The 21,041-nt window shown below is 49.2% G+C and overlaps 7 protein-coding genes across 7 annotated transcripts; 2 read left to right on the top strand and 5 right to left on the bottom strand.

Annotated features, from left to right (window-relative positions):
* Positions 1-206: 206 nt before the first annotated feature.
* On the bottom strand, positions 207-1,810 carry N7457_008101 (uncharacterized protein; the record flags this gene model as incomplete). Its single annotated transcript, XM_057179144.1, has 4 exons — positions 207-1,012; positions 1,074-1,326; positions 1,388-1,522; positions 1,595-1,810. 4 exons carry the CDS (start codon positions 1,808-1,810, stop codon positions 207-209), a joined length of 1,410 nt encoding a protein of 469 aa, XP_057027530.1.
* Positions 1,811-2,928: 1,118 nt separating this feature from the next.
* Positions 2,929-5,273, top strand: N7457_008102 (putative chromatin remodeling complex subunit (Rsc9); the record flags this gene model as incomplete). Its single annotated transcript, XM_057179145.1, has 3 exons — positions 2,929-2,962; positions 3,020-3,358; positions 3,418-5,273. 3 exons carry the CDS (start codon positions 2,929-2,931, stop codon positions 5,271-5,273), a joined length of 2,229 nt encoding a protein of 742 aa, XP_057027531.1.
* Positions 5,274-5,975: 702 nt separating this feature from the next.
* Positions 5,976-7,714, bottom strand: N7457_008103 (carotenoid oxygenase family protein; the record flags this gene model as incomplete). Its single annotated transcript, XM_057179146.1, has 2 exons — positions 5,976-7,574; positions 7,625-7,714. 2 exons carry the CDS (start codon positions 7,712-7,714, stop codon positions 5,976-5,978), a joined length of 1,689 nt encoding a protein of 562 aa, XP_057027532.1.
* Positions 7,715-13,013: 5,299 nt separating this feature from the next.
* Positions 13,014-14,333, top strand: N7457_008104 (putative integral membrane protein; the record flags this gene model as incomplete). The annotated part of the gene is made up of 4 exons (XM_057179147.1): positions 13,014-13,274; positions 13,354-13,727; positions 13,785-13,852; positions 13,909-14,333. 4 exons carry the CDS (start codon positions 13,014-13,016, stop codon positions 14,331-14,333), a joined length of 1,128 nt encoding a protein of 375 aa, XP_057027533.1.
* Positions 14,334-15,050: 717 nt separating this feature from the next.
* Positions 15,051-17,008, bottom strand: N7457_008105 (uncharacterized protein; the record flags this gene model as incomplete). The annotated part of the gene is made up of 5 exons (XM_057179148.1): positions 15,051-16,322; positions 16,376-16,478; positions 16,534-16,578; positions 16,632-16,800; positions 16,900-17,008. The coding sequence occupies 5 exons, from the start codon at positions 17,006-17,008 to the stop codon at positions 15,051-15,053; spliced, it is 1,698 nt and encodes a 565-aa protein (XP_057027534.1).
* Positions 17,009-17,375: 367 nt separating this feature from the next.
* N7457_008106 (peptide-methionine (R)-S-oxide reductase) lies at positions 17,376-18,093 on the bottom strand (the record flags this gene model as incomplete). The annotated part of the gene is made up of 2 exons (XM_057179149.1): positions 17,376-17,755; positions 17,817-18,093. The coding sequence occupies 2 exons, from the start codon at positions 18,091-18,093 to the stop codon at positions 17,376-17,378; spliced, it is 657 nt and encodes a 218-aa protein (XP_057027535.1).
* A 413-nt stretch (positions 18,094-18,506) lies between these two features.
* Positions 18,507-20,162, bottom strand: N7457_008107 (uncharacterized protein; the record flags this gene model as incomplete). Its single annotated transcript, XM_057179150.1, has 1 exon — positions 18,507-20,162. The coding sequence occupies one exon, from the start codon at positions 20,160-20,162 to the stop codon at positions 18,507-18,509; it is 1,656 nt and encodes a 551-aa protein (XP_057027536.1).
* Positions 20,163-21,041: the final 879 nt, after the last annotated feature.

Genomic DNA, 21,041 nt, shown 5'->3' on the forward strand with positions numbered 1-21,041 from the left:
AGTATTCATATCCTTTTTGTCTGACAGAATGACGAACTCATAGACAACTATTAAATCTAGTGAAGATCACACAACATTCATAGACTGCAAATCTCCATCGCTGGAAGATATTATAAATTATATTTGAAGTTGCAGCTCCACATATGACATGAAATGTTAAGATATAATAGAGATCTCCCCGAGAAAAGACGAACAAAAAGATACCCTTATTTCTTTTGTCCTAGCACAAATCGCTTCCATGTTCCCTCCACATCCCGGCATAGCGACAAGAACTTGTCATCCTCGAGCAACTCGCTCATCCAGTTCTCGAGGAAGGCAATGCGCTCTGCGGTTGGAGAAGATAGATACTGCGCGAGATGATCTTCTGTCGTAGCTGCAGCTTCATTGTTTGGTTTAGTGACCTGGCCAGGGCTGGGGTTGGTTGTATTATTAAGTGTTTGCGCTGGGATGACGGGTGCTTGAAAAGCCTGGTCAGCGGATGGGTTGATTGGAAATGTGCTCTGGGAACCCGGTGGCTCCTCGTATAGCAACAGTGGTTGGCTCGCCTCGGGGCATGAGTCTGGTTGGGATAAGACTTGAGAAGTGGGTTCGAGTAAAACACAAGTATTAAGGTCAAGGATTGGAAGAAGTGGGCATGGCTCTAATTCTATAGTTTGTTCAGCAAGTTGGGAGTTGGGGGATGGAGCTAACTTGGCTTGCTTTTGTGATGCTTTCGTCGGGCTGACATTGCGCCGTTTCTTTGCGGCTGGTTTTGGGAAAGGTAGATCCCTCTTTGGGGGGAGCATTTGGTTTAACTGGTCGACGTCATGGGTTGCAGATGTAGCAGAGAGCTGAGAGCTTGGGGGTTCCGTTTCTTTGTGTGATGGTTGTGCTAGAGGGATAGGGGCTTGTATTGGTCGCATTAGATCTGCTGGTTCCACGCTTTGCGCTGGATGGTTAAGAAGTGGCAGCGGACCCAGCCTGGAAACTGGGTGTGAGATAGTGCTTGCGGGCGATGATGGGCGCATGGGTGCTATCAGGGGGGGAAATGTAAGATGACCGGTCAAGCGATGGTCAGAGCAATCGGTACATACTTGTCCTTCCGGACGCCAACGCCCCAGTGGGATGAAATGCTCCATTGCTGCCAGTTGACGTTGCCATGGTATTTGTGGTCATAGGAATAATGGAGGAAAGATTCCCTGAGGTCCATGATGATACCGAAGGGAAGCGTCGGTTTGCTGGAATTGGTATCTTGCCTTCCGTTAATGGACAGTTAATTTCGCCAAGGAGAGTTAAGGCTGCGAAGTAGTCACGCTCTGTCGTGAACTTGATCTGGAATCGACGGATCTGTGGGTTGAAAGTTTGACTTAGCTAGGAGCACAATGTATATGTCGCTGAATATACACACATAAGCTCCACCATGAGGATATTTGACGGCAAGACAAGGTGACTTCACAACGACGGCAAAGTGTGATTTTGGGGGTGGGACTAGCTGGGCCTGCATTGACTCCATGCGGAGAAAAAACACAAGATCAAGTTGCTCCTAAGTCGTATAATTCCTGGTGTTTAGCATCAAATGGATACGACCAGGTTTTATGAGTAGATGTGGGTGTACCTGGATGCCATCGCCCCGAAGCACATTCAGAATGAGCCTTGATGGCACAGAGCCGGAATCAAGAAACTTTTCAAAACAGCAAGTCAAGTCTCCATTTCCTTGGACGTGAGTCCAGTTCAGCGGACCGACATGGTCAATGGCGGTGGTTGTATGGGAGAACTTGGCGATGGCTAGACGAAGGACTTGGGGATGAATCGGTGGCTGGAGATGTTGCATCTTCTAGAATCAAGAGAAAGAGAGAGCTACAGATTTAAAGGTATTCATAGATATAGTATTGATGATGGATGAGGTGTGTTTGGTGGGAGGAGATGAATTCGAGATGAGGGAAAGTTGGGAGAACTCTCCATTCAGCAGCTTCACTGCCCACGGAGACACCATGCCCCCCATATTACAGGGCTCTTTATTCCCAGAAAGGTCCGCTCGGATCAATCAATAGAATATTCATATTGTTGATGAATGACCATTTGTTTAGATGAGAAACATTCGAGTCCCATTAACGAACATTCTATTCTATATTGTATACACTAGGTCAATGATACGTCTCTCAGAGTCACCTGGATAATTAAGTCAATCAGGTCAATAGAGAAGCAGCCCATGAGAATCAGAACAAGATAACAGAACAATAGAACACTCACCCAAGAGAGTATTCACGGGTCTTTTTGTGTGTGATGTGGAAAGCTCAAGAATGTAGCCGCCTGAGGCGTCAATAACATTGGCCTTAGTCATCGATCGGAACAATGAATAGTCCGACAACGCGCTCTGGAGGGAGCGCGGACTTTTGGCTGATCAGTGCCGTTAATCGCAAGCCCAGCTCTAGCCCTCCAGGGCCGCAAGGCATTGACAAATATTTTACTTTTTACTCATATCGCAGATTTCAATCGCATCGGCGCAAAGTTCCTCGATCTCTAGATCTGCTGTTGCCGCCGAGTACCGTTGCTCTTTTCACCGTCGCATCCACTGCTCCGATATTCGAACGCGCGAATCCTGCGACTCACGCCGAACTCTTATCACTGGCCGTCACAATCATCTACATTGGCCCGAAACAAAGCTGTATCCTCTTTTCACTCCGATCTTTCAGACGTCAAACAAAGTTTTAAGTTTGACATTCCCTGCAATCTCGCCTGCTTGACCCGTTTGCAAAGACGTATCAAGGGCAGCATCCCTCGAGCCGTGCTTCGAAGACCTTGAATATTGCGACTAAAAGGATCTATACCTGCTCGATCTTGGATTTTTCGAGGTAGCATAAGTCGATCCTCATCGTCAGAAGGACAGAATCATCCCGTGGGTCTGAAATAGTGCACGGCGCAAAGCTGTCGCGCTCCTCCAGCAGCACAATGTCTGCCTCTACCCCTCGCACCTCGCTGCGGCGTAAGGCTACCACTACCCCGCCGAGTAATGTCTTACCTATACTAACATCAACCGCAGAAGGTTTACGCCATGCCCCCAAAGTGAACCAGCCATTCATCCCCGATACAACCCCTGCCCGCCGATCACATATTCATCATGGCCTCACATCTCCACAACCGTCAACCAGCCCCCATCATGTAAACATCAATCCGGCTGTCAACCCCCCAAGTGCACAGTATGTGGTCGATAGCTGGGAGGGAAAGGACCATCGCCAGCTGCCCATGTCGACAAAGGAAGTAGCGACTCCAGGCAATCGGCCGCTCATGTTTGCTCAACTGCGTGATCCTTCAAAGCAGCCTCGGCAATTAGATTATTTTGATCCTTATTTCCCATTGAGATATCTTGAGGTTCCACGAAGTCAGTATATGCTTTGTCTCGTTTCCACCTGAAAATACTGACGGTCATTTTTTCTTTAGCGGATCACATCTACAAACGTGCCCACTATGGCCTGCAGTCAGGTATCCCAGACGAAGTTGACTTCGCCCTGTATCACCTTGTCCAAATTTCGAACCAACGATGGGATAAATTCAAGTTCGAAGGGTTTCCTCTGCTTGCGGAGACTCTGATGCAGAAAGCACTTGATATCACCCAACTCTGCACCGGGGTGAAATGGGAATTCCAATACGATCCTCGGAAACCGATTGATCGGGTCAACGTGCTTAACTCGCTACATGGCACCCGGGATATCTTGGACAAGATCAGCAAAATCCCAGTGAACCTGCCAGATGACAGCCTTGAGACCTACGAATTTAATCACCAACTTCGGAACATTAAAGAAGCTACATTGGTGCTGCGAAACATGGTACTCTTAAAGGAAAATGCATTTTATGTATCTCGCTATGCAAATGGTCTGCTACGGGACTTCTTGGTCATCTTGATTAATGCTCCCAACCAACCTCGACTGAACGAAATCAAGAATGATGCTTTGGATATTGCCGAAGAAGTTACTAAGTTCCTCCGGACTGATCCCCAGGACCCGCTGTGGATCTCTTTAGTGAAATGCATCGATTCCCCAGACCGTGCCCACGTCGTCCGGGCTCTGTGGGCCTTGACACATTTCGGCACCGAGTTAGATGATGCAGATGCGAATCGGGCCATGGAAAGCCTGACCAAACCGACTCTCCAACAAATGTACTATCACACGCTTCTCGATCTCGACAAGGATATTCTGAGTGGTGCGCTGGACTTCTGGTATCAATACACACTCAGTCATGACAATATCGAGACATTGATGGATGTCCTTAATTTCCCAATTGTCTTTGTCCCTCGCATGGTCGCCCTGTTGACCTACGAAGCACGCCCCACCAAGAAAGAAACTGTCCTCCAAGAAGAAAAAGTTGCACCTCCGCCCACCGATATTCCTCGTGTATCCCCGGAGCTTTTGGAAAAGCTGATGGAACTATCAGAACCGGAGCGAAGCTCTCAGTGGCTACGTTGCTGCTTCATCGAAGATGCAGAATGCGAGATCACACAGATCGCTCTATGGCAAGCCTACCAGAGCCGGTTCGCTGATCCCCGTGTCACCGGAGGTGGTGTTCTCCCCGCCGCAGAATTCATCAAAAATGTCAGCAATACATTCACAAATGCCCAAGCACAGGTCATCAACGGACCAGGCACTGCTACCAAGTTTATTATTAAAGGTATCCGACCCTTGGAAACCGCCCACACTTTCGAGGGCTTCCCTTATTCCTACTGCAGATGGGCAGACAACTCCAAACCCTCAAAAATGTGCCAGCGTGCATTCACGTCTCCAACAGACCTGCGCAACCATGTTTTCGGTGATCACATGAATCTGGAACCTACAGATACTCCCGGCCAATATAAACTAGACACAGCAGATTCTCCCACCCACACTTGCCAATGGGACCACTGCACACGATTCCGAGCCTCTGGGCCAAGCGCGAACACATCCATGGTAGCTGGACACGTTTCCTCGCATTTGCCCGAAGATCGCCCTGCAGACGCACAACCTACAGTTGCTAAGCGCGTGGTTCTTCAAGAACGGATCGTTCGCAAATGGTACTACATGGACACTCCCATTAACGAGAAGGCCGAACCATTTGGAGTGGCCTACAAGGCTGCATTGGTCCTGCGCAACATCGCCCGTGGCCTCCCGAACCGAACCACGTCTAAATACGGTGGCCTTCCCTGGAAAAAGGCGTGCTTCACGAGCCAACGCCCGAAGATCGTCGAAGTCTGGGACCGGAATCGCGCGCTACGCAAGGAACTTACCGAATTGATCATGGTAATTGAGAAAGAGGTCGACTATTAAATTTTCGTTTTATCATGTTTCCGGTGTTGCAACTCGGCCTCTTTTTTCTTTTTCTCATAAATCAATATCTTTGTACGACTAATACCCTGATTCTTTATGTTCCCACAGTCATTCTGGTTCCCAGTTTCTGTATCTTGTCTAAAATGTACAACATAAAAGAGCCCGGGCCACGTTGGCGGTGTTTTCTTGTTTTCTTGTTTTTGCTTTCTATTGCCTAGTTGCCTTTACTGAAGCTCAGCTTTGCTTGCAAAAAAAGCCGGAGGTGCGGCGTTACGTTGCTATGGACATGAGAGTAATCTTTTCGACTTTTTGGCGTCTCTTAGGATAGAAATTCGAGATTCAACAATTAGTATGGCGAGGCGAGGCTTTTGGAAACCCCATAGATTCCTTTCATCTCCCTTCTAGATCCGTATGACTATTGACACTGGTTTTGGTTCACATGCACCAGTAAGCCATGCGGGATTGACGGGATGGACTCGATGTACGTTCGAGGCCAGAGATAACCTCATTTCCACAACTTTGGACCTTCTCCTGATACATCAACAGATGCCGGTTTACCCCTATTTTCTGCGACCAATGAGAGTGTGATCTAGGATCTATATACTGTAGGGAATATAAGCGCGTAAAATAGCATTCTGTGATTTTAAGGAATAGTGATAGATGTTGATCAATGTAGTAAGAGATACAAAGAAAGAAGACGGCCTAGTAATCACCAGTGGGCATTCCACCGACAGTCGGAACGTGCTGTCCGTGGAATCCAAAACCAATAGCTCCATCGACATTGGCTCGGCCAAGCTCCGACAAGTCACGAGCATCGAGACAGAGCAAATAACTCTTGCCACGCATTCCATCGAGAACCACGCTAAGCAGAACACCGTCATCCTCATCAGTGCCGTTGGGGTTAGAAACGAAGATCGGCTCACCGGGCGATTGGCCATGGCATGCCCAGAGCTTTACTTGCTGAGTATCGCAATCCAGCTTTGTAATGCCGTCGGTTAGAGTGGCCTCTCCGCGGAAGGTTACCGCGTAGACATATCGGTGTTTCTGGGTAACTTTCTTCGGGTCCATAGTTGGCAACTCGGGAGACAACGATTTGCATACGGACCACTCAACGCTTGCCTTCTTGGCCTCAGTACATGGAGTGGAAGGCACTGCAGGTAAACGGTAGCGGGTGAAAGATGTGCGGAAAGAGTCGTCTCTCTTATCCTGGAAGGTCTTGGCTGTATCCAGCGAAGAGATCAAGTTGTCGTAATAGAGCGATTTGAGAAACTCCGAGTCGTCGGCTCTCACGAGATCTGCAACAATGTCCACCTGCGTGGGGTCTGTTGGTGAGGGCTCGAGCCATGCGTTGATCGCGTGGAAACAGAAGAATGCAGGACCCTCATATGTCGCGATCAATCCATTTCCGTGCTTACGGTCGATGACATACCACATTGCCGGCTGACTTGGGTCTGTGGGCAGAATCGCATTCATGAAAGACTCCTTCATCTTCATGGGATTCAAGTGCGCATTCCACACACAGAGCACGACGTGATCCTCGGTGATCAGAAGCGAGTGAAGGTACGCCGGTGTTGCAGGGAAGGTTGCAAGGATCGTGGTCTCTCCCGTTGCAGCTGAGACTCCGAAAACGCGGTATATGCATTGTGGTCCCAGAGAGAGATTGAAGTTGAACACATCTCCGGTGATAGGATCAGACCGAGCATGAGATGCAGCCAGTGGTCCCGAAAGGTCAGGGTGCAGACTGGTCTGCGAGGCTAGGCCGATAGGCTCCAGGGTCTCGGGGTCGAGCTTCTTGAAGGCATTAAAGTCGGTCTTTGCGTAGAGCGTTTTGATTCCCTGAGAACCAGTCCAGCGGGAATTTGGCTCATCGGATTTGGCATCAAGGCCCGGGAGATTGATAGACAGGGTGACACCGATGTTTCTACTAGATGGAGTGACTTGAGGGACATATTCACTCTGGACTTTGCCTAGGATGCTCTTGCAAGGATCGCGTTTCTGTCCGAAGCTGACCATGTCCAGCGTTCCGGTCTTTCTCGCCTCTTCAATCAGGTCGTCGGTTGCGAGACGCGAGTTGTAGAAAACTCGAGGTGCTGCATGGGAGTCATCTGTGGCCAGGATCTGGAACCGATGGGTTTGACTGAATCCATCAAACCAGTGGGAGAGACGTAGTGTTTCTCCATTCTCAGCTTCCACTTGGTTTTTGCCTGGACCTGTGCGGTACAAAACTCCAGCAGCATAGGCAGGGATTTGTCCTGTCACTGACAGCTCGACGGGTTCGCGCTGCTCGTATTCGGGATTGAACTATGCAGGCATCAGTATGTATACCTCGAGTGCGTGAATCTGTCACTTACACCTTTGTCATTGGGCCAATTATTATAGAAAACTCCATCAGAGGCAATGCCACTGCCAGCTGAAACCGAGTCTGTACCGATGGAACCCATGTTGAGATTGTGATGGATCTGATTTACGGAAGGAAGTGAGTTGACAAAGAAGACAATTCCAATTCTCTTTATATATCTGCCCTGACTCTCCACTATTCACATCCATCACCCTGTTAGCCGTGTTGAGGCCGGCATTGCAAGTGATTTGTCGGAGGAGCATTCGGCGGGGGAATCCCGACGGCTGAGCTCCACCGACTTCTCCTTTTCGCACGTCCAATCGCCAGCGCTGAATTACCGAGGCCTGCCTATCATCATCGCTTCGAGGTAGTGCCAAGTCTGCAACTGACTTCAAACAAGCGAAAGATCTCGGGGTTCACATCTAGGTCCATGGGGTCCTCGGTGGGATTCCCCCACACTGCACACAGGGATATCGTTGATGCCTGGCCGTGTACTCCGTACCCCATATCAGACTGATCAGAATATCGAGAATACACCACACGGGATATTGTCATATCGGCCTGTCTATCAAACCGACGCCCATTCCCCATGGAGCAACGAGTGCGAAAGCCCGAGGTCCGCACCGGCCTCAAGAACTGGAAATGTGATCAATGCGCCTCGATGTTTCACAGAATAGATCACATGAAGCGCCATGCCCTGACGCGTATGTCTAAAGCGAGCCTCGAATGGACGTCATAGTAACGCTTCTCCAGGCCATACAGCCAAAACCCATATCTGTTCTTTTTGCGACTCTGGATTCAGCCGAGGGTGCGTGATCATTTATCACTAATCGATATGTCACTACGTCATCGCATGTACTGACCAGAGTCCCCAGAGATGTATTACGAAGACACTGGAAATCATGCAAGGCCCGTGTGAACAGTGGCCATGCAATCCCTGAGCCAGAACGCGGTGGGAAACACAAACGTGCCTGCGATAGTTGCGCAAGCCTCAGGAAAGCCTGCAATGGCAAATTGCCGTGCGCTGAATGTAATCGACGAGAAAAGGATTGCACCTATCAACGTCTTGTCGACTATAAGCTTCCCTTGCCATCTATGTCACAAGCTATACCGGATAATCAGAATGCCGAAAGCCCACCCGTCAAGGATCATACCCCGCAAGTTTCTGAGCCGCGTTGGGACCTTGGCCCTGCAACACTATATCCGCCAACCATGAAAGCCGTTGCTCGACGGAACACTCTTGGGCTTGGCTGATTCGAAAAGGTGAATGGTCCCTTGACTACAGTCTTTCTGCGGGAGCACGAATTCAACATTTGTCTAGTTCAGTGGTAGAGGCGCGATCATGCGTGACTGATATACAACAACTTCTATATCGCTATTTTTGGATGACAACTCTTTTCATTGACACACAGCTTTCGGTGCTCAATGTAGCTGAGAAGACCTTTAGTTGAACAGGACGTCATCTCTTCGAAGGCTTCTGGATCGGTATCCAAGCTGAACATGGCTGAGCAGACATGATGCGACATGATGCAGGCATTGATGCGGTCGTCTTCACAGCAAACGAGCCTCATGATCTCTCATACTCGCATATGATCGATGATCTGATGCGCGAGTTCGGTCGGCACTGCAGCTAAGCTTTCAATGAGTGAGCCCTTGAAAGGCTGGGTTGGTTCTCCCAAAGTGGTCCTCAAAGTGGGAACCAAGATGGTTGAAAATTCAGGGGCAAACGAAGATGAAGTCGCAGTCCGGTTTTAGGTGTCTCACTGCACTAGCCTCCCGAGCTTCTGGGCCTCTTGTCGATCCCTACGAAGAATAGTTTAAACGATCTATGCATCTGCATGGAACGAGCATGAAGATTGGATATTTCAAGCTTTTGGGCTGACTGTCACGGAGGATCGATATGTCTTTTGATGCAGCTGCTTAAATATGGTACCGGGGTATCTCGAAACAATCTTCCCTCCTTCCCTACACTTGAGAATTTTCCCTTGATCTTTTGATCTTTTTCTCACCGCGGCAAGAAGATAGAACCAGCGCTCTCATAAAGATTTTCGATAAATTTCTCATAGCTCAACCAAGCGGTGTCATGAGACGCACTTTGCGAGATCGGATTACTGAGATACATTGAATCCCACACATTGGGTCAAGGCACAGTCGCAAAGGCAGACATGAGCGTAGCCGGCGCTTCATGACCTTGCTCATAGTTAAGAAAGGGGTTTGTTTTCTTCAAGAAACCGTTGCAAGGAAGGTCGATGAGGAATTTTGAAGACTGGATCGACCTTGTGACAATAGATGTCCCATAGTCTGTGCCGTATATGAGCCGGAAGGTCACAAGCTTTGTTGGGTTGGAGCCAGCCTGGTAAGCGTTCTAGGCTTTCTGGGCTCCCAAATGAGCTTCCAAATGCATCATCTGGATCTTTGGTCGCAGGGTCCTCATTTTCTAAACGAGCCCCCAGAACGTTCCGCCACTCATCTGACCATCGGCAGGTTACGTAGGGACTTGACTTGTCACATTTCACCTTGCGTTGACGGTATGCCCCGCAGGTAAGACGGACCCGTGGCCCCGAAGAACGGTCGGTTGTTGTCTCACCTTGGCCCAGGGGACCGGCCATCTGCAATTTCTGGGCGCAGACGAGATGGCAGTGAGTTTCAATACGATAGATCGAAACCTTGGACCACGAACACCCTTGCAGAAGATGCTTTAGAAGCTCACATATCGAAGTTGAGCTTCTTTCTTGACCCCCGCGAGGTGTTTGATCCACAATATTCGAACTCGCTTGACCAATCACAAGCTGATCCGGCGGATGTTCTTGTTTTACTTTGGTGAACAAGTAATTAGGGGAGTGGATACTGTTGAGAGGTGTGAATATGCATACAGCATACGCATTGGCAAGGATCAAGTCGGCAATCCAAGTCACCAAGTGGAGGGAGAGTAGCTGTTCTGTGGGGTGCCAGAAGGAGCCATAGCGACCAGCTTCCCCAAGTCAACAAGTGGATATTGGGATTCCAGTGAGAGAGATACCAAGTCAGCGCTGAGAGCCCCGGGCTACATCCAAATATAGATCCGAGTCCGTCTTCTGACTGCATCAAAATCAAATGATTGGCTATAATCTACATCAATGCACACTGTTCAATGCTGAAACAATTTCTTAGTCGGATTGGAGATGGGGCATTGCAGAACAAACCGACAATATAGAGATGGTCAATATTGACCTCGTGTCATACGATGTTGCTTGTATGAATTTCCACCTGTCTTTACTCCACTAACTCTTCGTTCTTTCGCCCGGAATGGCAGGTCCTAGGGCCTATTCCGGCCCACTTGACTGCCAATTTAATAACTCATTGGCAGATGAGACACAATATCTATTGTTGGGAGAATTGTAGCGCCAATTTCATGCTTTTACAGCGGACCTCTCGTGGGTAGCGTCTCCGCGGTGGAGGTTAGTGTTCTCCAGTGATGGGATTGGACCGAGGTTGATGATGCCAATTTCCCAATTAGGACCAATAGATAGAGAAATTTTGCTCGAACAAGCTCGTCTTGAATGGTTCATCCACAAATCAGGGAAGTCAATGCCCCTCAGTGGGACATTGAGTTTGATGAGCAATATGTATTTAGTGTAGTATCAGGGGTTAAAAAGTCCTGCCTCCCGGACCAAGAACGAGAATTTAATAGACTGAAAGCGCCCTATGTTGTACCCCAGAAGAGTATCCATGATACTCTTGAGCTAATATAGATAATGCAGTGGAGTTCATCTCGGGTTGATTGACTGGTTTGCTATTATTGTACGGAGGAAGAGGACGGAGAACAACTTAGTACTCTGTCGACGACGCAGCCAAACTACGACGTACCTACAACATACTCGTGAGGACTTCTTTTGTCGATCGATGCCAATCGATAATCTGCATAACACCCCAAATACAGTCACAACATTGTACATCGTGAACTATAATGTAGATAATCGAGAACTAGCACCATTTACTAGTCAATGCTTTTATTGGATCGCCCATTTGATCTAGATCCGCTGGCACCATGCGCACGGGGTTTCTTCGGAAAGCCCATGTGGGCTAGGTTTCAGATCAGCATTCGATCTTCAGTTTTCGTTCTGCTCGAGCACTCTCAGAGTGATTGCGGAGTACGGGGCTAGATTGCCACCGGAGAAGTAAGAGTCTTCGGACCCGGGCTCCCCGAATTTCGGGTTTCCCAAAACGGAGGCCCAAGATTAATCATTAGTGCATGTCGTCGCGCAGGCGATTTTGAGTCGCAGGATCAATACCGTGCAAGAATTTTATTCTCTTCGGGTATAAATCCAGTGGTTGATTGGTTCTACTGGAAGTTTATTCGACGCTATTGGGTTTCCTGGCCACTGACAACGCCATACGAACAGGGATTTATGAAGGATTGCACAATGAAGAAGCGAAAGAAAAAGTGGAGTGGATTCCTTTTGATTACGCACTTGAATGTATGTACTCCGTACCTCGTAGCACGCTTGATTGCCCACTTTGACCCAGTCTTGCTCATGTTCGCCACGCTACAGCACGTTCATTATCTCCAAGGGTAGACCATGTGCGCCAGTCGATTTCCACATCACAAGGGCAATGTTGGCACATCTTGGGGTCCATGCATATAATACTTTGGTTAGCTATAGCTCCTAGAGTCTCAAAAAGCCGATTAATAGAGAAATAGGGGAGCGCTCCCTATCCCGGTTAAGGTGAAAGAGTACCATGGATCGAAGGCCGACTTAGCCGCTTTAGAGTTAAGCGCGTTTGGTTCTCAAAACAGAGTTCGATGTCCTGCAACCCTAACAACGGCCATTTTGCCCTGTGAAGTGTGTTCACTTTGGCAAGAACTGCTCCGTAGTCCTTTTGTACTATGCAGGAACACAACTCCTATGGATTCTAGAATGTATTGACCAGAATAATCTGACGCTTGGACGCCTCCAGGGTATATCGCATCTATGAAGGGGGGCGAGGATGGGGCGCTAATAGATAGTGGATTTGACACCCAGGTTGACGGGACAATGAAGTGCCTCCGAATTAAATACATATTTGGTAATATTGACCCTTAATAACTTGATCTCGATGGCAGCCTCGGACTGAACGGTGATCGTTGCATCGGGCGCATAATATCAGCTCTTTTCGCCTGTGCATCTCTCGTTTTTTTTCTTTTTTTGTCCTTCACAGATCCTTCGTCATTCTTTTGCATTAAGAAGCGGGCCATTGCCCACGTTCGTCGTGATCCGGGGAACCTCGACCTCGAGCACTGACAACCTGGTGTCTATATACTACATATCATCGGAAAAGCTTCACGTCCACACTCTCTTTTCCTGTCGTTAACAAGTTTCAAGTCAGCTGTCTCTATATGAAAATTGGCAATCTCTCGTTTATGTATACGCCTTTATGACACAATGACCACACTATCAACACCCCGCGGTCACCAGGCCCTCGCCGTCAGCATTGTATTTACAACTTTGGCAACTATCGTCGCTGCCATTCGTGTATATACACGAGCTTGTCTTGTGAAGCAGATGGGATCGGACGACTACGTCATTCTCATCTCTCTTGCTTTCTCATGGATCTTTTTTGGTCTGATGATTGGCGAAGTCTTCCATGGCATGGGTGAGCACTATACCAAGATCCCTTCGGTAATCTACAAGACTCAAATGATCGTACGTCTTTCCCCCCTATCTCAGCTATCCCATCCTCAGCATGAGAAGCGTGATCCCAGTTAACATAAGTATACAACAGTATTTCTGGGCAACAGTGCCTATCTATCAAACAAGCCTCATCAGCACAAAGATGTCAATTCTTCTCCAATACAAACGAGTCTTTTCTACGCCGAACATGCGCCTAGCATGTTGGCTCCTGATTGCATTCCTGGGCATCTACGGTTCCTGGACCATCGCAAGTGCCTGGGCCAATTGCGTTCCTCTTGCGAAGTTCTGGGATGACACCGTCCCAGGCTTCTGTTTTAATAAAAAGGCCTTATGGTTCTCTAATTCCGCCATCCACATTCTCACCGACATTCTCATTTTGATATACCCAATGCCAGTCCTGAGATCCCTCCAACTGCCAAGAAAGCAGAAGCTCGCTCTCATGGCCGTCTTCGCCCTGGGTGGATTGTGAGTGCATATTCTATACTTGAATTAAACCAATACTAACAAACGCCTCCCTCTCAGCGTCCTGATTACAAGCATCTTGCGTCTCCAAGCCCTCCTCGTGATCTCCAACTCAAACGACCCAACCTGTATGTCCAACACCTATCTCCCCCAAACCTACGAACTATCTCTAATAATAACCTAGATGACAACGTCGGCGCCGCAGCCTGGTCCGCCGTCGAATGCAACGTAGCAATTATCTGCGCCTGTCTCCCTGGTACACGCGCCTTCCTCTCGAAATTCCTCCCACAGATCTTCTCCACCCGAAGCAACGGCTACCGCAGCAAGCCCACCCGGCCCTCACACCACGCCCTAACTGGCAACGGGAATACCACAGTCCTGGCCTCCGTCGTCGGCGGCCGTGAGCACAACTCAGCTTATGATCACGATTTGGAAGATTTGTCGCCCTCCGAGTCCTTCCGTAGCTATACCAAGGAGGATGTGAAGGAGGCTTCCACTGGTATCAAGGTGACGACCAATGTCACGATGGAGAGGACTTCACAGCCGAAGAGTGTCGCTGATGATGATGGAGGGAGCACAAAAGATCTGGTGACAAAGCATAGCTATTGAGGTGTTATGGTTTCGATGTGTTTTTTGGGTTCGTTTTGATTGTATGGTGGCATTTTCCCTTTTGTCTTACATACCTATGATTTTCATGTACTTTTACTCGATGATATATACCCAATTATAAGAGGCCGGTTATGTTTTTGGACATCTGAAGGTCTGTTAATACTATGAATCTATGCAATTATTTCATGGACAGAGGGTTGAATGGACTCAACCATCTGAGGAACTAGGGCTTCGTTGACGGTTATTATCCGAGACAGACTAACACAGTTACATACACAGGCTACTCTTAATTTAGAAGCAATATAAAATGAATGCCACTAATAAGGACATAGCCTACGTGCTATACTTGACTGGGGTTAGACCAACCTCAAATCCTCAAGATTATCTTAAACTTTCCAGACATGAGCTTTAGGCTATTAATAAATTGTGAGGACAAGTGTACATATGCCTAAGCGAACAAAACGAGCTGATCTTTCAGTATGCATGAGACCCGCCCATCGTACATTCGAAAGCTCCCACGAGTCATTACAAACATGGTGCAGAAAGAGAAAAAAAGAAGAAGAAAGCACAAGAGATAGGCGTTAAGATAAGGATCTCAAAAAGATGAACACCGTTATGTGCAATGTGCAATCAGTTATAGAATATTCGTTCAATGCGCAGATGTCATCACTTATGCAATTCCTAGAATCTCGAGATACCCGTTGCAAAGAAAACTTTCTACTCCCAGACGTTGGAGAAGAGGTCATCAGATCCGCCGAATCCACCAGAGGACTTGTTATTCGTGGTTGAGGAAGTATTGTTGGAGACTGGGGCGGCGCTAGCCCAGCCGCCAAAGTCCTCATCAGCTGCCACAGTGGGTGCGGGCTTAGGAGCAGCGCTGGGTGCACCCCAACCGTTGCCTACATCGTTCGGGGTCAAGGTGTCAGGAACCTTCATCATGGATGCAGCTGAGGGTACGGCAGCAGGCGATGGGGCACTATCGGGTGTGCTCCATGCGTTACCGCCCCATGGGTCAAGACTCGCAGACATCATACTGGCTGCTGCAGCGCTCGCAGCGCTGGTGGCTGGCGCTTGAGGAGGGGCAAGAGGCTGAATTGGAGGTGCAGAGATATTAAATGCAGATTTCATTTCCTGATGAGGAGATGTTGCTGTGGACTTCGGGGGCGAAACCGTGGATTTAGGTGCAGGAGCAGCCGAGGAGAATCCGAATAAATCATTTGATAGGGATGATGATGGGGGGTTAGGCTTAGCAGTCGGGGAAGCAAATCCACCAAATCCGAAGTCTTGGCTGGCTGAAGAGACAGATGTTGTTCGGGACTGGGGCTTCGGGGCTGATAGAGTCGGGGAGGAGAGGCTATCAAAGAAGTCGCCGCCTGAAGATCCCGAGGGCGATGTAACCTTCGGGGCGGCAGGAGTTGACTTGGCGCCACCGAAAGATGTGAGGTTGGAGAATGGCGAGGGCTTTTCAGCCGGTCTGGGGGGAGCGGGAGAAGTAGTAGTTGGGAAGCTCAGTCCACTGAAGGCGTCTGTCAGGCCGCCCATGTTAGATGAACCGGAGGGGGCCGGAGCTGAGGCCATGGCACCGAAGGAGTTGCCGCGCTGGTGCTGCATGGGTGCTGCCGGTTGCGGCTTTGAGTACAAAGATAAAATCGATTGTTTGAGGTCTGGCCGAGACATTCCGCTTGGTGTCGCTGGTGTAGATGCCGTGCTACTGGGGCGACTACCAGTAGAAGGCTGAGCGCTACCGAAGAAGTCAAGACCCAGCAATGAATCGTTAGGCTTGTGGGTCTTGATTGGCGCGGGCGGTGCTTGCCTAGGAGGCGCACGCGGAGTAGGCTCGGTCGTGCTAGGACGGGCCGGGGGAGAGATATCGTCGCCGAATAGATCAATCGAGGCTTGTTGACGGCGTACTTGGGGTTGGCTAGGGGGAGCGACTCGTTGCGAAGCAGAGCGTTCAATCTTTGCTTTCTCCTGTACGACAGCGAGAGGCTAATAGGTCAGTGGCCGCTGCATACCGACTAACTTGACATGCGATCACTCACAACATCGTCATCACCATCATCCAGTGTGGAGGGATCTGGTATTCCACCGTCCATTACCCATCGCTTGCTTTCGTACTTCGTTCGGATGAAGTTCTCAATTTTCCTATTCACAGACAGTGTTAGAAACAAGCCATCGGGCGCTATTCGCATGCACTTACGCATCTGACGGAACGTGGCCGGGTGCCAATTTTGCTTCCCAGTACCTGTCTTTTATTAGCCCAAGTACGATGTGACCCGTCAATTAGGCGCGACAAACTTATTAGCTCTTCCATTGCCCCATCTCACCACACTCTGGAGCTGTTCGTCGGTCCAAGCATCGAGATCGACGGACTTGACTCGACTGATGTGTGTGCCCATACCCCTGTGAATGCCTGAGCACCGAATGCAGACAAACACACCGAGGTTCCAGGAAGCCCATCGCGGATCTGTTCGAAAGGTAATTCAATACGTAAGCTCCAAGAATTAGCCATGGAGATGAAGCCAGCGTGGGCGCAAGTCCGAAGAGGGGAATGGGGATCACTCACGCTTGTTCCGTTTACAGTCGGCACATATCTTATTGTGTTCAAGTTTCAGCAAACCCTTGATGGTCAGCGAGTTCTGGGCAGCTTGGCCTGGAGTAGGACGCCGAGACATAATGACAGCGGCTTCAGAATCGATGGTGAGAGGGTGAGGAAAACAATCAAAGCAACCTAATTAATCCGAGGTGGCGGTCGGCAGAGTTGCGGCCTAAGGCGGCGATATCTATACGGATGGGGGAAAATGCCACCTACGCAGTTTGATATAGAGTGAACAAGAGGTCATTAGCCATAGGCAGTACAAGATGTGCAGTAATTGATTATGTTGTGCATCGATGATTCAAACTGAAGAATACTTTAAAGTTGAGATCTACAAAATGTGGTTGGTCCACTCCAGATGACGCCTCTCCGTATCATGCATGTCGGCCTTTCTGCAGGCTTGCCCCCGCAACATCTAAATAATGATTGAAGAACATGCGAATCCTTTAAGCTTTTGCCTTTGGATCCTTGGAAGCACTGGCGTCTTCTGTGAAACGTAGACTGACACTGTTCACACAATGACGTTCATCTGTAGGAGTTGGATATCCCTCACCCTCGAACACATGGCCGAGATGACCCCCACAGTTAGTGCAGACAATTTCCGTCCGCTTCATGCCGAATGTGTTATCAACATGTCTGGTCACAGCACCAGGGATGGAATCAAAGTATGCTGGCCAGCCACAGCCAGATTTGAACTTGTGGTCAGCGGTATAAAGAGGCGCATCACAACCAGCGCAATTGTAAACGCCTTTCGATGGGTAGTGGGAATCGTATTCACCAGTTCCCGCGCGCTCAGTACCCTTTTCACGGAGGATGCGGAATTGCTCTATAGATATTGTTATTAGCATGAGTAAGTAGTATCTGCAGAGTGTCCGTGCTGCACGGACCTGGGTTTAGAACAGCTCTCCACTGGTCTTCGCTTCGCTGGTCAGGGTGCGACATGGCTTCAGTTGGCTCTTCGGGCTTGCGATTAGAGCTGAAGAAGGCACTAAAAAATGGAATAGTCGGTGCAGCTCTAAGAGCCTTAGTGCTTGGCTTCGAGTGAGGAGGCTTGCGCGAAGAACTAGATAGAAACCGGGAGGAGCAAGAGCTCGGTGTGAAGCGAAGAGGAATGACCCGGTGGCTGAGAAGTGGGTTGAAATTGCGAGATACTTGGGATCGCATCGAGAAGAGTTAGCAAACTTTAAGGACAGAGCTAGGTAGAAAGTAGGATAAAAGTAAGCGACTACTGAGGGCAATTGGAACAGAGATGAGAGTGGGGTGAGTCTAATCCTAAACGGGCATCACCGGACCTTTACGTCATCATGCGGGGAGGCCGGTTGTCGGGGACTGTATCAGGTCTAGACTGGTACGCTTAATGACTCCCTCTTCAACAGTGATGAAGTCTTATAACCCACAATTGTAGCCTTTCTAGATATGCCATGTGCAGTACTCTACAATATTATTGGCTGGTAATTCTTCAAGCAAATTGGTATTCATTTCAAACAGACTCCGGCAGGGGGTATCTCAACAGCAAAAATTCGACATAGGAAAAAGAGAGTTCAAAAGCAAATGGCAGAATTCAAAAAGAAATGGCTTCAACGTCGGCTGACACCAGTGACCAGCATCGAGCCGCGATTGAGCTCCACACGCCATCCTTCCTTCTGCAACATGTTCCACACGGCGGGTCCAATATGCGATTTACGGTCAAGGGAATGGTGACCCATACCGCACACAATATTGAACCCGCCGTGGGAGTTCTGGCCTCCACCACGGACATATTTTTGGTCTCCCAGCCCATCCCACCAGGCCTGAACCCTCTCGCGAGCGATTCTGACCGCGTTGGCGACAGTGACCCCATGCAAGTCCAGATCACACGGTGATGACTGACGTGCCACCAGCCGGTCAGAAGCAGTTGCCAAGTGACGCATTGCAAGCTGCCTTTGCTCATTTCCAACCTCTCGATAATAGGCAGAGGCACCGCCGTACAGAGGGTTTGAGCGGGCACGGCGAGCAGATTGGGATGCCTGAGCCAGGGCAGCCGATCTGGCGGCAAAGTGAGAGCTCGCAGCGGCGGCTGCCTCTTCGAAATTCAGGGAGTCCGAAGCGCTTTCGGCGAGTTGAGCTGGGGCACGGTTCTCTTCATCGTCATCAAGAGAAACCGGCGAGGAGACGAAGGTAATGATATTTGATGCCGAAGTGAGAGCAGGCTGAGTGGCTAAAGTCTCAGCTAATTCACCTGCGGCCGGCATCTCATTGTTTGCGATCCGAAGCAAACCCACCAGAGTAGTGGGATGAATACCCGGATAATGATTACCGAGCTGGCCCATTTGTGTGATCAGCACAGGATCATCTTCAATCTCGTGGATGTCCTTGGGCGCATGGGCTTGCGCTAAGACCCGGATAGTTGCACAAATAGACATCGCATTTGCGTGATAGGTCGACGCAATCTTCTCTCTCTGCAAAGCGCAAGCTCGCGCGGACAGGAAATCGATGTCATTCTTCCCACTCTCCCATTTATTGGTGGATGTCTTGTTCGCGGCCTGAGAGGCGAGCTCGGTTCGACGTTGCTGCTGTTTCTTGTTCTTTTTTCTGGATTTCTTCCCGCTCCCATTCTGATCCTCCTTGGCCTGGAAGCCGTCAATTGACTTTGGAACAGATGATTGATTGTTTGGCACCACCTCTTCGGGAGTCTGTTGCAGTGTCTCGCCGGCAATTTGTGTCTCCTCGATGAATGCAAGATTGAGGAGAACATCCATTGCACGGCTGAGGTTGTCATGGCAATCTTCGAGGATGCGCTCGGCTTCCAGGCGAGTAATCGTTGGGAACATGCTGATCAAGTTTTGTGCCTTGTCAGCTGTCGACATACCCAAAAAGGTGTACGCAAGCTTGGATCCTTTAAGCTTTTGAGCTTTGCGAGAGGCAGCGTTGGATTCGTCATTTTGTTGGTCCAGATGTTCAAGCGATGGCCAGCTTGAAAGATCCGATTGTGGGGCGTCATTGGATGATTCACCCACCAGAGAGTCTGAAGCTTCAGAATTTCGGAGGGTTGTCGTGCCTGTGGGGTCAAATGGAAGGTTCTCTTGCTCAACGGCAGATGCCTTCAGCACATCAAGGGTTTCGCGCAATTGTGCCACCTGGGTGGGGATCGACAGGTCAAAGTCTGACACAATCGCCGCGAAGAGGGCGGGGTCAATCGGGGGGCAGTAGGTGCCTTCCAGCTCCTGATAATACCACTCGTTAGAACAGAGCATAACAGGCAACGACAAAGCTACAAGCCATGCGTTTACTGTGTGTGAATCAGTGTCGCGCGACATACCTCAAAGAGCTTGTGACGAGTGGTCACCATGGTTGGAATCGCAAATACGAAGCAGAAATCTTGATGACGCGTCTAGCATTCCCTGATCGGGGCTATCAGAAGCTATGAGGTTGGGTAAATGAAAGAAAAGGTTTGGCGGGGATGATGGCGTGGAAAAGTGGAAAAGTGGCTTTTTTCGTGATGAGGATCTTGATAGCTTCCGTGATAAGATAACGATTGGGAGCTCCGCCGGAAACAATAGCAACGCACCAATGGAATGGTCGAGAAGCAGTCACGTGCAAAGTTGGGCTGGTGGGGTAAACCGAAAAGAGAAATTGCACGTGTAAAATGATCACGTGTATTGAGATCAGGATGTGACGTCAGCATGCGGATCTTCGAACCAAAGTTATGTAGGTAGTTTGCATCAACACTAAACACAGACCTCGGGATAATAATCGCATATCGCGGGGAGGAGACTGGGTCTCTATTCAAGCTAAACGCTACTGGATGGTGGTGTTTAACTTGCTATACCCAATTATACCTCCCCGGTCTACGACAAGTATCCACTGAGACTGGACTATGTATCTACCAATTCTATGTTACCCCAGGTCCACGACTCCACAAGATTGCAAGGTATTGTTGCTCCTCCATTGAGTCACTCATCGGGATGGCAATATCTGGATCTCGTTTTGTCCAGTCTTTACAGATAATTTCGAATACCACTTCAAAACCTAACATGGCCAACGCAAGGCGAGAAGATTCCCCCTGACAACAACAAGTCAGAGTGCAAACACCTTACTGAACCCGTGGATGCATAGGATTTGAATCGAGTATT

Source organism: Penicillium paradoxum (assembly GCF_028828445.1).
Source record: "Penicillium paradoxum strain IBT 22861 chromosome Unknown utg000007l_segment0_segment0, whole genome shotgun sequence".
Taxonomy (NCBI): domain Eukaryota; kingdom Fungi; phylum Ascomycota; class Eurotiomycetes; order Eurotiales; family Aspergillaceae; genus Penicillium; species Penicillium paradoxum.